The 13,238-nt window shown below is 37.6% G+C and overlaps 1 protein-coding gene across 3 annotated transcripts in view; it reads right to left on the reverse strand.

The window, feature by feature from the left end:
• LOC150088195 (ankyrin repeat domain-containing protein 17-like) overlaps positions 1-13,238 on the reverse strand; it is a 1,023,061-nt gene that overhangs the window by 538,888 nt on the left and 470,935 nt on the right. For all 3 annotated transcript variants that reach the window (XM_090369376.1, XM_090369375.1, XM_090369377.1), the window contains exon 21: positions 6,191-6,387. In XM_090369376.1, coding sequence (XP_090225502.1) covers positions 6,191-6,387 — 197 coding nt within the window. The remainder of the gene's footprint in view (positions 1-6,190; positions 6,388-13,238) is intronic.

Genomic DNA, 13,238 nt, shown 5'->3' on the forward strand with positions numbered 1-13,238 from the left:
TTATGTTTGATGAAATAAATGAAAACACCGATAATAGAAAGAAACGTTCCAGATTGCTTATCAGCTTATCGCAAAATGTATGAAGAGAAAAAAAAACCGCATACAAACAGATGAAGATCAGAGTTCATGTCACGTGCTACCTCCCTGACTTCTACTCAGCCTACAACATCCTGTGATTAATATATCTTTTTAATGCATGACTTTGATTCACTGTGTGGTTTAGACTAATTTTCTTAAAGATATACACTTTGGTTTTGATTCATTTAGTAGCCCTTATAAAGACTACACGGCATACGAAATACATAGAAGTTTTCAGAGTAAAATAACATGTGTTTTCTCTACCTTTTGCATTTTCGTTTCTTATGTACCACTCCAGCTACTTGACCACTGTTTTCAGATAAAGTTTTAAATTGTTATGGTATAATAACTATTTTTCTTCATTCTTTGGAGGATATTATGTGGTTTTTGTAATTTTTATCTTATCAGGCATAAAGTAGCAGTATTTTATTAGTCATTCCCGAGTTACGTAAAACTCAACTTACATAAGAGGTCCTGAAACGTACCTCTTACATATGTCAGGGAGTTACTGTATATCAAATGCAGCTACAAAGGAGATAAGTCAACCTTCAGCCAAAATCATGAGGGCATCTCAGGATTCATGGGAGGTCCGTACAGATTGAAGATGTACAATTATGTCACATATTCAAGAAAGGGGGGATCAAAGGGCTAAGTCAGTAATTATAAAGTCTGATTTCGGTTCCAGGGAAAATAATGGAGTCAAAAGATAAAGAATACAGGATTGTCTAAACAGGAATACAGTTAGCTAGCAGTCACAGGATCGATTTTTTAATGAAAGATGTCTGACAAAAATGATTAGCTATTGTGTCGCAGTAAAATACAAACTGGATGCAAAAAATAATTAAAATTGTTATTATTATTAGCCATATGGTGCAAGGAAGCTGAGGCTTTTGCTACACCATCAAAAAAAATTGAGTTACCCCTAAGAGAGAGAGAACAAAGAGTTAGAAATAGAAGGGAATCACCAAGAAAGAGAAGAATGATGATATCCAGCTCAGAATCCTGGGTGTGCCAAGCCCATACTCACTAGTTTCCAATGAAACTTTTGCCATACTGTTTCACATGAAACTTTTCTCTATAGATTAGCAAAGTGTGTAGTTATGGTGCGGATAAGGGAATGGTTGAGAAGCAGAACACCGATGGAGGTTATTAATGTGCACTGCTCTTCTTGGACTAATATTATTAGTGGAGTCTCTCAGGGTTCACTGCTGGGTACCCTTACTATTTTCAATAATTATTAACAATACTGATGTAAGCATTACAAGTTTTAAAGTCTAAGTTTCCTAATGCTACAAAGGCTGTTAAAGTGGTTATAATGAGAATCACAGTATGCTACTGCAAGAAGAGAGTTAAATTAGGCAGATGGGCTGAGAAATGGTAGTTTAGGATAACAAATACAAAATAGTGCCTATAGGATGCAAGAATCCAACAATAACACCAATGCAGGAGATGTTACACTCAAGGTAGTATAGAAAGAAATGCCCAATTCACAAAGGGGGATCAAAAGGTGACACGAGAAATTACAGACCTGTTAGTATAAATTCTGTTCTGGGATAAATAATGGAGTCACTGGTTAAAGAAGCACCGCAGGATCATCCAGCAAGGACTGCAGTTATAGTTCAGACACAACACGAACAACACGAGTTTGTTAATGGGAAGTCTTGTCTGACCAATTTGATTGGATACTATGATGTGGTCACAAAGGAACTGGATGCAAAAAATAATTTTTTTTTGAAAGCTTTTGATACTGTTGCACATGGACGGCTACTGGAGCACTATGGCATTAAGGATAAGTTTCTGCAATGGATAATTCTGCAATGGATAAAGAGATGATTGAGTGGGAGAAGACAGAGTCATAATCAATGGACGCTGCTCTTCATGGAGTCCCGCAGGGTTGGATGTGGGCCCGTTTGTTTTCTGTACTTTTCAATGATATTGATGAAGGTATATCAGGCTAAATGTCCATGTTTGTAGACAATATCAATATTACTATTACTATTAGCCATATGGTGCAAGGAAGCCTGAGGCTTATGCTACACCAGCCGAGAGAGAGAGAGAGAGAGAGAGAGAGAGAGAGAGAGAGAGAGAGAGAGAGAGAGAGAGAGAGAGAGAGAGAGAGAGAGAGAGAGAAGTAGAAGAGAATCACCAAGAGAAGAATGATGATATCCAGCTCAGGACCTTAGGTATGCCAAGCCCATACTCACTAGATGTGAGCCCCTGGGGGTTAAGGTTGGCAGGACTTTTAATGACACTAATGACAGTACACTACTGCAACAGGATCTAGAAAAGTTGAGCAGATAGGCTGAGAAGTGGCAACTGAAGTTTAACATTGAAAAATGCAGAGTACTACATCTGGAGAGGAATGATCCCAAAGTAATGTACCAATTGTGTGATACTACATTCAAGGCAGTGGAGAACAAAAAAAGACCTGAGGGTAATTGTGCACTCAGATATGAAGTTTTCTGAGCAGTGCAGAGAGGCTGTAAGAGTAGCTCATGGGGTCTTGTCAATGATATGCAGGAATTTTGCTAGCAGGGATAAGGAGGTGATTATCCCCTTGAGGCCTGGAGATCTGGAGGCCTTATTTTAGAAAGGATGCAGAGCTGCTGGAAAGAGTACAGAGAAGGGCAACGAGATCAGTGAGTGGAAGAAAGGGTTAGTCTCGCCAAGAAAGGCTTGAAGTTTTGCAAATTGCAGCATCTGGAGACTAGGCACCTGTGAGGTGATCTTATTGAGTTGTATAAGGGTTTCAGCAAGCTCAATGCTGATGGGATTCTTCCTCTTGTTCAGATTATGCACCTCTGGGGGGGGAGGGTATAAATTCAAAGTGAGGAAAGAAGTTGTAGAATAGATGTGTGGAATTTGACTTCAACCAGTGTTGATTACTGGAACAAACTTCCATTTGTTGTTGCGGAAGGATACAGCTTAAATAAATTCAAGGCAGAACTAGACAAACTTTTAGAGTGAATGGATGGATGAATTGAGAAGTTTTTTTTTTTTTTTTTTTTTTTTGCTGATGCTGTATAAGCTTGCATATACAATATGTTTTCTTGCATCATATGCCTCTACTAATGCTAATGCACAGTCTTGAAATTTTCAGAGCAATGAAGAGAGGTTGGGCTGCTAAGAGTCCATGCTGCCTGTCAATAATATAAAGCAATTTGCCAGCAGTGGCAAGATGATTATCTCTTTTCCAATGGCAAGGGTTAGGCCACACTTTGCCTACCCATACAGTTCTGGACTGCATTTTAAGAAAGATGTATATCTACTGTAAAAGTTGCAGAGGACAACTAGATTACATGGCAGTATAAAAAGGATGGACAAATGTTTTCTTCCTGCAAGATAGTAACTGGCCATTGTAAAGAACTTAATATCCTGTGGAAGTGGAAATTGTGAATAAATTTAAGGAATGGTCATGATTAGGCAAATTACGGAAACAACAGATAGATGATATAGGTTGGTTCCCATCTCAGGTAATATAGGCTCATTTGCCAATGTTAATGCTAATAATTTTAATTATAATTAAAATGAATTAGAAATTGAATTTCTCAGTTAATTTTGGAGAAAATAGAAATAATTTCCAAATTGCAACTTTACTTTGAAAATTAATGAAGAGAAATCTCACTGACATTACAGCTGCTTGTATAGAGATTTGTTTGTAAATATACTATTTATGATATTAGTAATGGCCACATGATGCATGATAGCCAAATAAAATAAATAAAAAAAGAAGAAGACTTAAAAAATAAATAATCAATAAAAAAAAAAAGGAAACAGACAACCCATGCCTTTCCCTCCTCCCATAGGTAACTATCCAGCTGACCACTGATTTTCCCCAAACTGTCAGCTCCTACCACCCATAATACTGATCCTTCTTCCCCAAGGATCAGTGTTATTCCAGTAATACTAATCCTTGGGGAAGCCCACTTCTTACATCAAACCCAATCTGAGGAATAACTATTTATCACAATCCTCTGCCTCCTACCCTGCTACCCATCTAAGGATTTTTCCTGCGATTCCAACCTGTTCAGCTTATAAAGTAACCGCTCATGTAGGACTGAGTCAAATGCTTTGCTGAAATCCAAAAAATCAATGTTGAAATTATTCACTAAATCCAGCTCATGAGTGACCCTGTCAAAATAAGCTAATGAGATTTGTTAAACATGATTTTCCCTTTACAAAACCATGCTGAGTATCCTTCAGAATTCCATTTCTATCTAAATGCCTCGATAGAAACACTGAAACAGTTTAGTAATGTGCTGAAAAGTACTGGTTCTCATTTGATCTCAGGCCATACAGAGTTTTTTAAAATAGTAGCCAAAGTTAGAAATTAATTACAATGAATATAATTTCATTGATTATTTTTAAGTATTTAAAATTGCAAAAAATAAGATTAATACGACAAATTACTGAACTGATTGGTTTACCCTTCTGGAAGGATGTGTGGATTTGGGGCTAAAAGGAGATAACTAACATTAAAACACTTCCTGCATTAATAATTAATTAAAAGGGATGGGAAATACAAAATGGCAATTTACAGTAAGAAAACAATCCTGAATTTCACCCTTGTACATTGCCTCCAAGATTTTCCCCTACTACTGAAGTTAGACTGACTGGTTGATAATTTCCCACTTCACACTTAGAACAGCCCTTATGTATCGGTACTTTTCGAATCCAACGGAATCACTCTCGAGTACATTGATGCTCTTATAATTAGACTGAATGGTTCAATGCGTTCATTGCCTCCCTTAAGATTATAGGGTATATGCCATCAACCCCAGGAGCCTTATTGGTCTGTAGGTTCAAAAGCTTTTTCATTAAATAATCATATGAAATTTCAATATCATTAATCACATATTTTTCAACTTCACTCCCATAATTCCGCATTGACATAAAGGGTTTTTCTTCTGTAAATACATCTGCAACATCAGCTGGGGTACGTGATACTATCCCACATCCATTACATGAGGATCCAATTTGGTTTGTCTTTCTCTTCTTTGCATTTATATATGTGAAGAATTTGTTATCCCCACTCTTTGCTCTCTTTGCCAGCCTAACCTTTTCTGTGGCACTATTACAGACCAATTGGTAGCTGTTATAGGCTTCAGGACTTTTTATTGCTCTGTAACTTTTCATGCCGTCTTTTTCTGCTCAGGTAATCTAGCAACTTTATTATTCATCTAACTTGGAATCCTCCTCATGAAGTATTTTACTAATGGTATATACACATTCATGGCTTCTGTGATTAATGTTTTAAAGGTATACCATAATTCAATTGTATTCTCTCTCTGTGCTATATCTACCCAGTTAATACAGGCCATGTAGCACCTTTTGGCATCATAATTTCCTTTTCTGAAATTATAACCCATTCCTTTGCTTTTAACTACCACCTCTCTCTCTTCATTGTCCACTGTAGAACTCCGTGATCACTTCCTGCTACTGGTTTGTGTACTGTCAGCCCTATTATGTTATCTGGTTCATGGATGATGATTAGGTCTAGAATATTCTTTTCCCTAGTTCTTTCACTGACATGTTGGTAAAAATAAAAATCATCTAGTTGATTAAAAAAATTTGTTCTCCATGGAGTTTCCTTCCCACTTGCTCCAATCAATTAGCGGCAAATTAAAATCACCCAAAATAAGATATTCATGCTAGGCTAAACACACACACAGTAAAGAAGGTATGGCTACCTTTTAAAATAAAAAATAGGAAACAGTAAATAAATAATTTATTAACATACCTATATTAAAGGACTATTGGTGGGGGGGGATCATTCATTCAGAATATTTGTACTGCCTCATATGGCAAAAATTGAAAGGAGATTGAAATCGGGAAAGTGATAGGAATTCATTTACACATTCTGCTTTTCGTTATTGATGAAAATAGTTTGCTGAACTTACAATGTGATGTAGCCAAGTGGTCAAAGCAAAAGTGGAATAGCAAATGCTCTTTGAGTGGACTGTGAGTCAAGCCTGTGACTGCATATATGATTAATGATTGTATTTGTGAACTCTTCCAATGTGGTGGTCATGCCGGAGTATAAAAAAAAGAACTTTTATGAGTTTAAAAAAAAAAAAAAAAACTTTTTTTTAATTCAAAATTTTTCAGTTACCTTATCATTTATGGTTGCAATATATCGTGTCATTTCTTGATCAGATGGAAACTGCGCTACATGTTTCACCATCCACTTTACAACTTTAACATGACCTTTTCGGAAAGCAGCCATGAGGCAAGACACTTTTCGGTTGTCCTGACTATCGATATCAGCCCCAGCATTTACAAGTAGCTGAACAACGTCGAGGTGGCCTCCTATAAAATTTTTAATAAAAAAATAAAAATAAAAAAATTAAGATTTATGAATATTAACCAATATAGAGAAAGCATTGGAAGCATAACAGAGAATGAAGTCATTTGAGGAAGACATTCTAGTATAATTTACTATACATTATTTTTATCACTGAAAGAATTAAACACAGTCACTCAAAACAGAATATTGAGTAAACTGCAATTATTTGTAAAATAAGCAATGAATTATCAATTTAATATTCCATGTATTAAAAAAAAAAACAATTATGTGTTCACCCTAAAACAGAGAAATATGGGTCACAGTGGACCAAGTCTTTCATGTCTTTGGATTCAATGGCAAGGAGGTGGTAGCGAACACTTCAAAAAGTCATAATCCTGTTTCAAAGTGTCAATCCGTGTTTATTTACATTATGTCTGTGAATGGCTGTTTTCTGTAGCTAAAGAAAATTTTTGTGAGAGCAAATACTTTTGACATTGCTCATGTTTTACATCAATTTCTTTGCCTTAGCGATCAGTTGGTTTGTCTGATATTCTTCCAAATATGATAAGCTAGGAATTTCTACCCAGCAATCTAAAGGGCTTATTAAATAGATATATAGGTCCCATTTGCATGTCAAGTAGACTGAATTTCAGTTTGTTCCAATCATACAGCAATAAACAAATCCTCTGCCTATACCTTCACAATGGAGTGAGTGTTAGCAACATTGGGTATATCTCCACATGAAAAGCATGAACCACTGTACCTAGTATAATAGAGATATACTAGATAACAGTAACTACCCAAATGCAATGTGAGCAAGGGTCTAGTTGGGGCATTCACATCACACGAAGAAATGTTGGCCTTCGGTGTAACCAAGCAATGCTAAGTGACAGTTGGCTCTTCTGATCTGGTGCAATACAATTACTTTGGTTATAACACACGTGCAGTGGTGAAACCTGGATTTAATTATCAGAGGAAGACTCCAGAATTCCTATCCCTTCCATAACACAGTATGTAATATCTTTTGAGGTTATGGTGGACTTCATGGCAAAGTGCATTCCTTATACTTAAAAGGTACAGTTCTAAAACAGTGTGGGCAGGTTAGCTGTAAGACAGACTACAAGAATAAACTTACTATTAACTCTCTATATGTAATCTAAACAATCTACTCTGACAACCAGTTATGGAGCAATTTGTATGCAGAGAGACGTTGCTGAGACCACATTATGTCGAGGAGCTTGGTACATTCTTGCAAAGTGTACACCATAATCAAAAACTCGTGAATTTATGCGTATCTCTCCCCCCCATCATTTTTCTCTATATACTTAATGCATTGTGAATGGTCAAACTAACAGAAAACCTTACCTGAAAAAGAACGAAACCTACCAAAAAGTTCATTTTTCAAATATGTAAGTATAGAGTCTTAGTTTCAATCTCAGTGATGCCCATTTACATGTACAATATGCGAAGGAAAACTTAATTTTACTGACAGAGTCTCAATCACTATTCTTGCCTCAATCATTATTCATCTTAGTTGCCCTAATTTTTTAACTGCAATTCCTTTCGCTTCAGAGGCAGTACTCGTCCATATGAATATCCAACTGATTGTCAGAGACTTCTTAATTTAGAATCTCCTCTTTGTCATATCCACTGGTTTAAAATATCTATACCTCATTCTGTCAAATTCGTCTGTTACCCCTACTACTTTCCCAACTCCAATCTGAAATCTTTAACTTCTTTTCTTTGAAACTTGACTTTCCCACAACTAATTTTTCTAGCACTATGTTTATTTTCCTTCATGATTTTAATGTTAACAATCGCAGCTGAATTCGGTTAGTTACACTAACCCAGCTAGACAAGATGCTGAAAAATATGCCACTACTTATGACTTCATACAACTTGTTCATTTAAACTGCCAGAATGCCAGACAATCCTAACCACACACACAGCTCATAAACAACTATGCACAGTCGATATTGGTGGCACCGGACATTTCAGTTCACAATTTGATGATGTTTTCTTCTCCAGTGAAGCAATTCTGTCATAGTTAATCTCGGTCTTGTGATGTATAGTGCCATAAGCATGTGAAATGGGATGTTCTTCTTGATTTCTATTTCTTTTTCATTGGTTGTCTCTTTTTCTCTTTTTCAATCCCAAAGTTTGCTCATAACATGTCAGCAAAATTAGAAATACTTTATTCTTCATTCCATCATAAAATCTCCTCCCCTATCTAGCATTAGCATCAGTTGAGGCATATGATGCAAGAAATCAAGCTTATACAGCATCAGCCAAAAAAAAAAAAAAAAACCCTTTCCATTTCACACATCCGGTCACTCCAAATGTTGCTCTAGTACAGCCTTAAATTCATTTAAATTTTCAACTTCCACAACAACACATGAAAGTGTGGTCCAGCAATCAACCACCCATTGGCTAAAGGCAAACTTCTGCATCTATTCTACAACTGTCTTTCTTCAATTTGAATCTATCCCCCCCCCTCAGGTTCTTAGGGCAAGCAGAAGTATCCCATCAGGGATGCTTCTGCTTGCTCAGAGATTCAAGGCATTCAAGGCCTTACAAATCTCGATCAAATCACCTTGCAGGTGCCTCGTCTCCAGATGCTGTAATTTTCAGAACTTAAGCCTTTCTTCATAAGCGCACCCCTTTGTTCCTCTCACCAATCGTGTTGTCTTATCTATACTCTGATCTGTATTCTAACAACTCTACATCCTTCATAAAATGAGGCCTCTAGACCTGTATACAGAACTCAAGGCATGGCGCACAGAGTTGGTACATTTCTCTTGGGTTACTGCTACCCACATGCAGTCTTTGCATTTGTCAACGTTAAACTTCAGTTGCCACTTCTCAGCCCATCTGCCCAACTTTTCTAGATCCTGTAGCAGTAGCATACTGCCTTTAGTGTCATTAAAAATCCTGCCAACCTTAGTATCATATGCAAACCTGAACATTAAGCCTGATATACCTTCATCGATATCATTGATAAATACACAAAACAACAATGGACCCAGCACTGAACTCTGGGGGACTGCACTAATAACATTAGTCCACGTAGAGCAGTGTCCATTTATTAACACTCTCTTCTGTCTCCCAATCAAACATACCTTTATCCATTGCAAAAACTTGCCCGTAATGCCATACCACTCCAATTTGGACAACAGTCTTCCATGTACAACAGTATCAAAAGCCTTCCGAAGATTGAAGTATATGATGATATCAAAATTATTCTTTGCATCCAGTTCCTTTGTGACCACATTGTAGGATCCAATCAAATTGGTCAGACAAGACTTCCCCTTAACAAACCCAAACCGTGTCTGAACTATTGCTGCTGTCTTCTCTAGGTGATCTTGTATCACCTCTTTAACCAGTGACTCCATTATTTTGTCACCGTTTGAACCCCCTTTGTGAATGGGGATACATTTGAACATCTCCAGTCCATGGGGACTTCCCCTGACTATAATGATGCTCTCATAATTATGGCTAAGGGTTTGTTACTTCCATTGCTGCCTCCTTCATTATAACTGGATAGATTCCATCTACCTCAGGTGCCTTTTTTATGTTTAACTTCAACAATTTCTCCTCCACTTTGCTCTCAGTTATCACAAAATCACTTAGCTCCCTGTTAGAGTTTGATAAACTTCTGGCATTCCTCTCCTTGAATAACTCCTCACTCATTCAGTTTATCAGCTACTTGAGTAAGAACATCAATAGTCAAACCATCTATGTTAAGTGGACCAATCTGATTCATCCACTTCCTTCTAGAGTTTACATAATTAAATAACACTTTGCTGTTTTCTTTCAGTCCTTTGCCAAAGATTTCTCGTAATCTGCCTTAGCATGCCTAACCTCCTTTGTGACTTGATTACAGACAGCTTATATCTGTCGTAGGCTTCTGTGTCGTCTGATAATTATCAGGCGATCAGTGTAGAAGAAAAATGCATGGGATGGATATAAATTATAATTTATATGAATTCCATGCATTTTTCTTCTCTGCCACGAGCCTCATTAATTCATCCAACATGCATTTAGGCCTGAACCTTGAACAGTATTTCTTAGTTGGTATGAAAAGCCTAGTAGCCTCCAAGATTAAGCCCCTGAAGGCTTCCCATTTAGAACTCAACATTGGTAACATCATCAGTTTATCCCACTCTATAGAATTTAAAAACTGTTTGAGACCTCTGTAGTCACCTTTACAAAAACCCTTCCCTTGATGGTAGTTACATCTTTAAGTAAATCCCACATAAGTACACTGTGATCACTGTCACCTAGTGGTTCCTTTATCTGCAAATTCTTAATGCATGCATCATCACTGCTGATAATCAGATCAAGTGTATTACTCCGTCTGGTTGCCCCTCGAACATGTTGCTGTAGAAAACAACCCTCCAATAAATCCACAAAGGTCTTGCTAGCATGCAAGTGACCAAGGCACAAGTTCCAGTCGATATCTGGAAGGTTAAAATCCCCCATTATAAGACATTCTGATTTATTGGCCCATTCTATTTCTCTGCACAACTGTTCACTGTATTCATCAGTGTCATTAGGCCTATAACATACTCCTACTCTCATTTTCCCTTTCCCAGTGTTTATGCTGCACCAAACAGACTCAACATTGCACTGTCCACCCGTGTCAACTGGATGCACTTCCTTACCTATTAAGGAAGTGCATACCTATTAAGAAATATTGTTCAAGGTTTAGGCCAAAATGGTTATCTAATGAACTAATGAGACTCGTAACAGAGAAGTAAAATGCATGGGATGCATATAAATTATCAAGCGACTCAGTGGCCTATGGCAGATATAAGCTAGTCTGTAATCAGGTCACAAAAGAGGTTAGGCAGGTGAAGGCAGATTATGAGAAATCCTTGGCAAAAGATGCAAAGAAAAACAGCAAGGATTTCTTTACTTATATAAACTCTAAAAGGAAGGGGATTAATCTGATTGGTCCGCTTGACATCGATGGTTCGACTGTTGATGATACTGTTCAGATAGCAAACAAACAATGAGTATTTTGCATCTACATTCACACATGATGAATTATTAAGGTTTCCAAATGGCAGAAGGTTATCAAATTGTAGCAGGATACTTAATGATTTTGTAATAACTGAGAGCAAAGTGGAGGAGAAACTGTTGAAGTTAAACATAAGAAAAGCACTTGGGGTGCATGGGATCTATCCAGTTATATTAAAGGAGGCAGCAAAGCAACTAAGCTAACCCTTAGCCATAATTATGAGAGCATCCTTGGACTCAGGGGAGGTTCCCACGGACTGGAGATGTGCAAATGTATCGCCAATTCACAAAGGGGGATTGAAGGGTGACACAAGTAATTACAGACCAGTTAGTTTAACTTCTGTTCCGGCTAAAATAATGGAGTCACTGGTTAAAGATGCATTGCAGGATCATCTAGACAAGACTGCAGCAATAATTCAGACACAGCATGGGTTTGCTAATGGAAAGTCTTGTCTGACAAATTTGATAGGATTTTATGGTGTGGTTACAAAGGAACTGGATACAAAAAATAATTTTGATATCATATATTTGGATTTCAGGAAAGTTTTGACACTGTTGTGCATGGAAGACTATTGTACAAATTGGAGCAGAATGGTATTAAGGGTAAGTTGCTACAATGGATAAAAGGATGGTTCAGTGGGAGAAGACAGAGGGTGGTAATCAATGGGTGCTGCTCTTTGGGGACTAATGTTATTAGTGGAGTCCCACAGGGTTCGGTGTTGGGTCCACTGTTGTTTTGTATATTTATCAATGATATTGATGAAGATGTATCAGGCTTAATGTCAAAGTTTGCAGATGATACAAAGGTTGGCAGGGATGTTAATGACAGTAATGGCAGTGTACTACTGCAACAAGATCTAGATAATTTTGGCAGATGGGCTAAGAAGTGGCAACTGAAGTTTAACCTTGACAAATGCAAGTACTGCATATGGGTAGAAGTAATCCCAGAGAAACGTACCAACTGTGTGGTACTACACTTAAGGTGATAGAAAATGAAAAAGACCTGGGAGTAATTGTGCAGTCAGATATGAAGTTTTCTGAGCAATGCAGACAGATTGCCAGGGAAGGCCATGGGGTTTTGTCAATGATATATATAGGAATTTTGCTAGCAGGGAGAAGGAAGTGATTGTCCCTCTGTATAAGGCAATGATCAGGCCACGCTTTGAGTACTCCGTACAGGTCTGGAGGCCTCATTTTAGGAAGGATGTAGATTTACTTGAGTGTGTACAGAGAAGGGCAACAAGATTGATGAGGGGAATGAAGGGATCCTCTTACCAAGAGAGGCTTAAGTTCTGCAAATTGCAGTGGCTGGAGACTAGGCACCTGCGCGGTGATCTCATTGAGGTGTATAAGGCCTTGAATGGGTTGAGCATGCTGAATTCTGATGGGATCCTTCATGGGATCCGAAATCAAGTTTCTGATTTTTAAATTATATATACATATATAATTTGCTTGTCCCTCTGTCTGTTATAGTAGTAGAAGTGGCATGTGATGCAAGAAAGCAAGGGTATAAGCTTATGCAGCATCAGCCAAAAAAAAAAAAAAAACACACCATTCCCTCGAAATGCCTGTCCAGTTCCTCCTTAAATTTATTCAACCTATCAACTTCCACAACGACAGATGGAAGTTTGTTCCAGCAATTAACCACCCCCTGGCTAAAGGCAAATTTCCACACATCTATTCTACATCTGTCCTTTCTTAATTTGAATTTACGGCCCCTTAGGTTCGTAATCTGAACAAGTGGAAGGATCCCATCAGAATTCAGCACGCTCAACCCATTCAAGGCCTTATACACCTCAATCAGATCACCTCGAAGGTGCCTAGTCTCCAGCTGCTGCAATTTGCAGAACTT

Source organism: Mastigoproctus giganteus, chromosome 3 (genome assembly GCF_048544385.1).
Source record: "Mastigoproctus giganteus isolate SK-2022 chromosome 3, ASM4854438v1, whole genome shotgun sequence".
Classification (NCBI taxonomy): Eukaryota; Metazoa; Arthropoda; class Arachnida; order Uropygi; family Thelyphonidae; genus Mastigoproctus; species Mastigoproctus giganteus.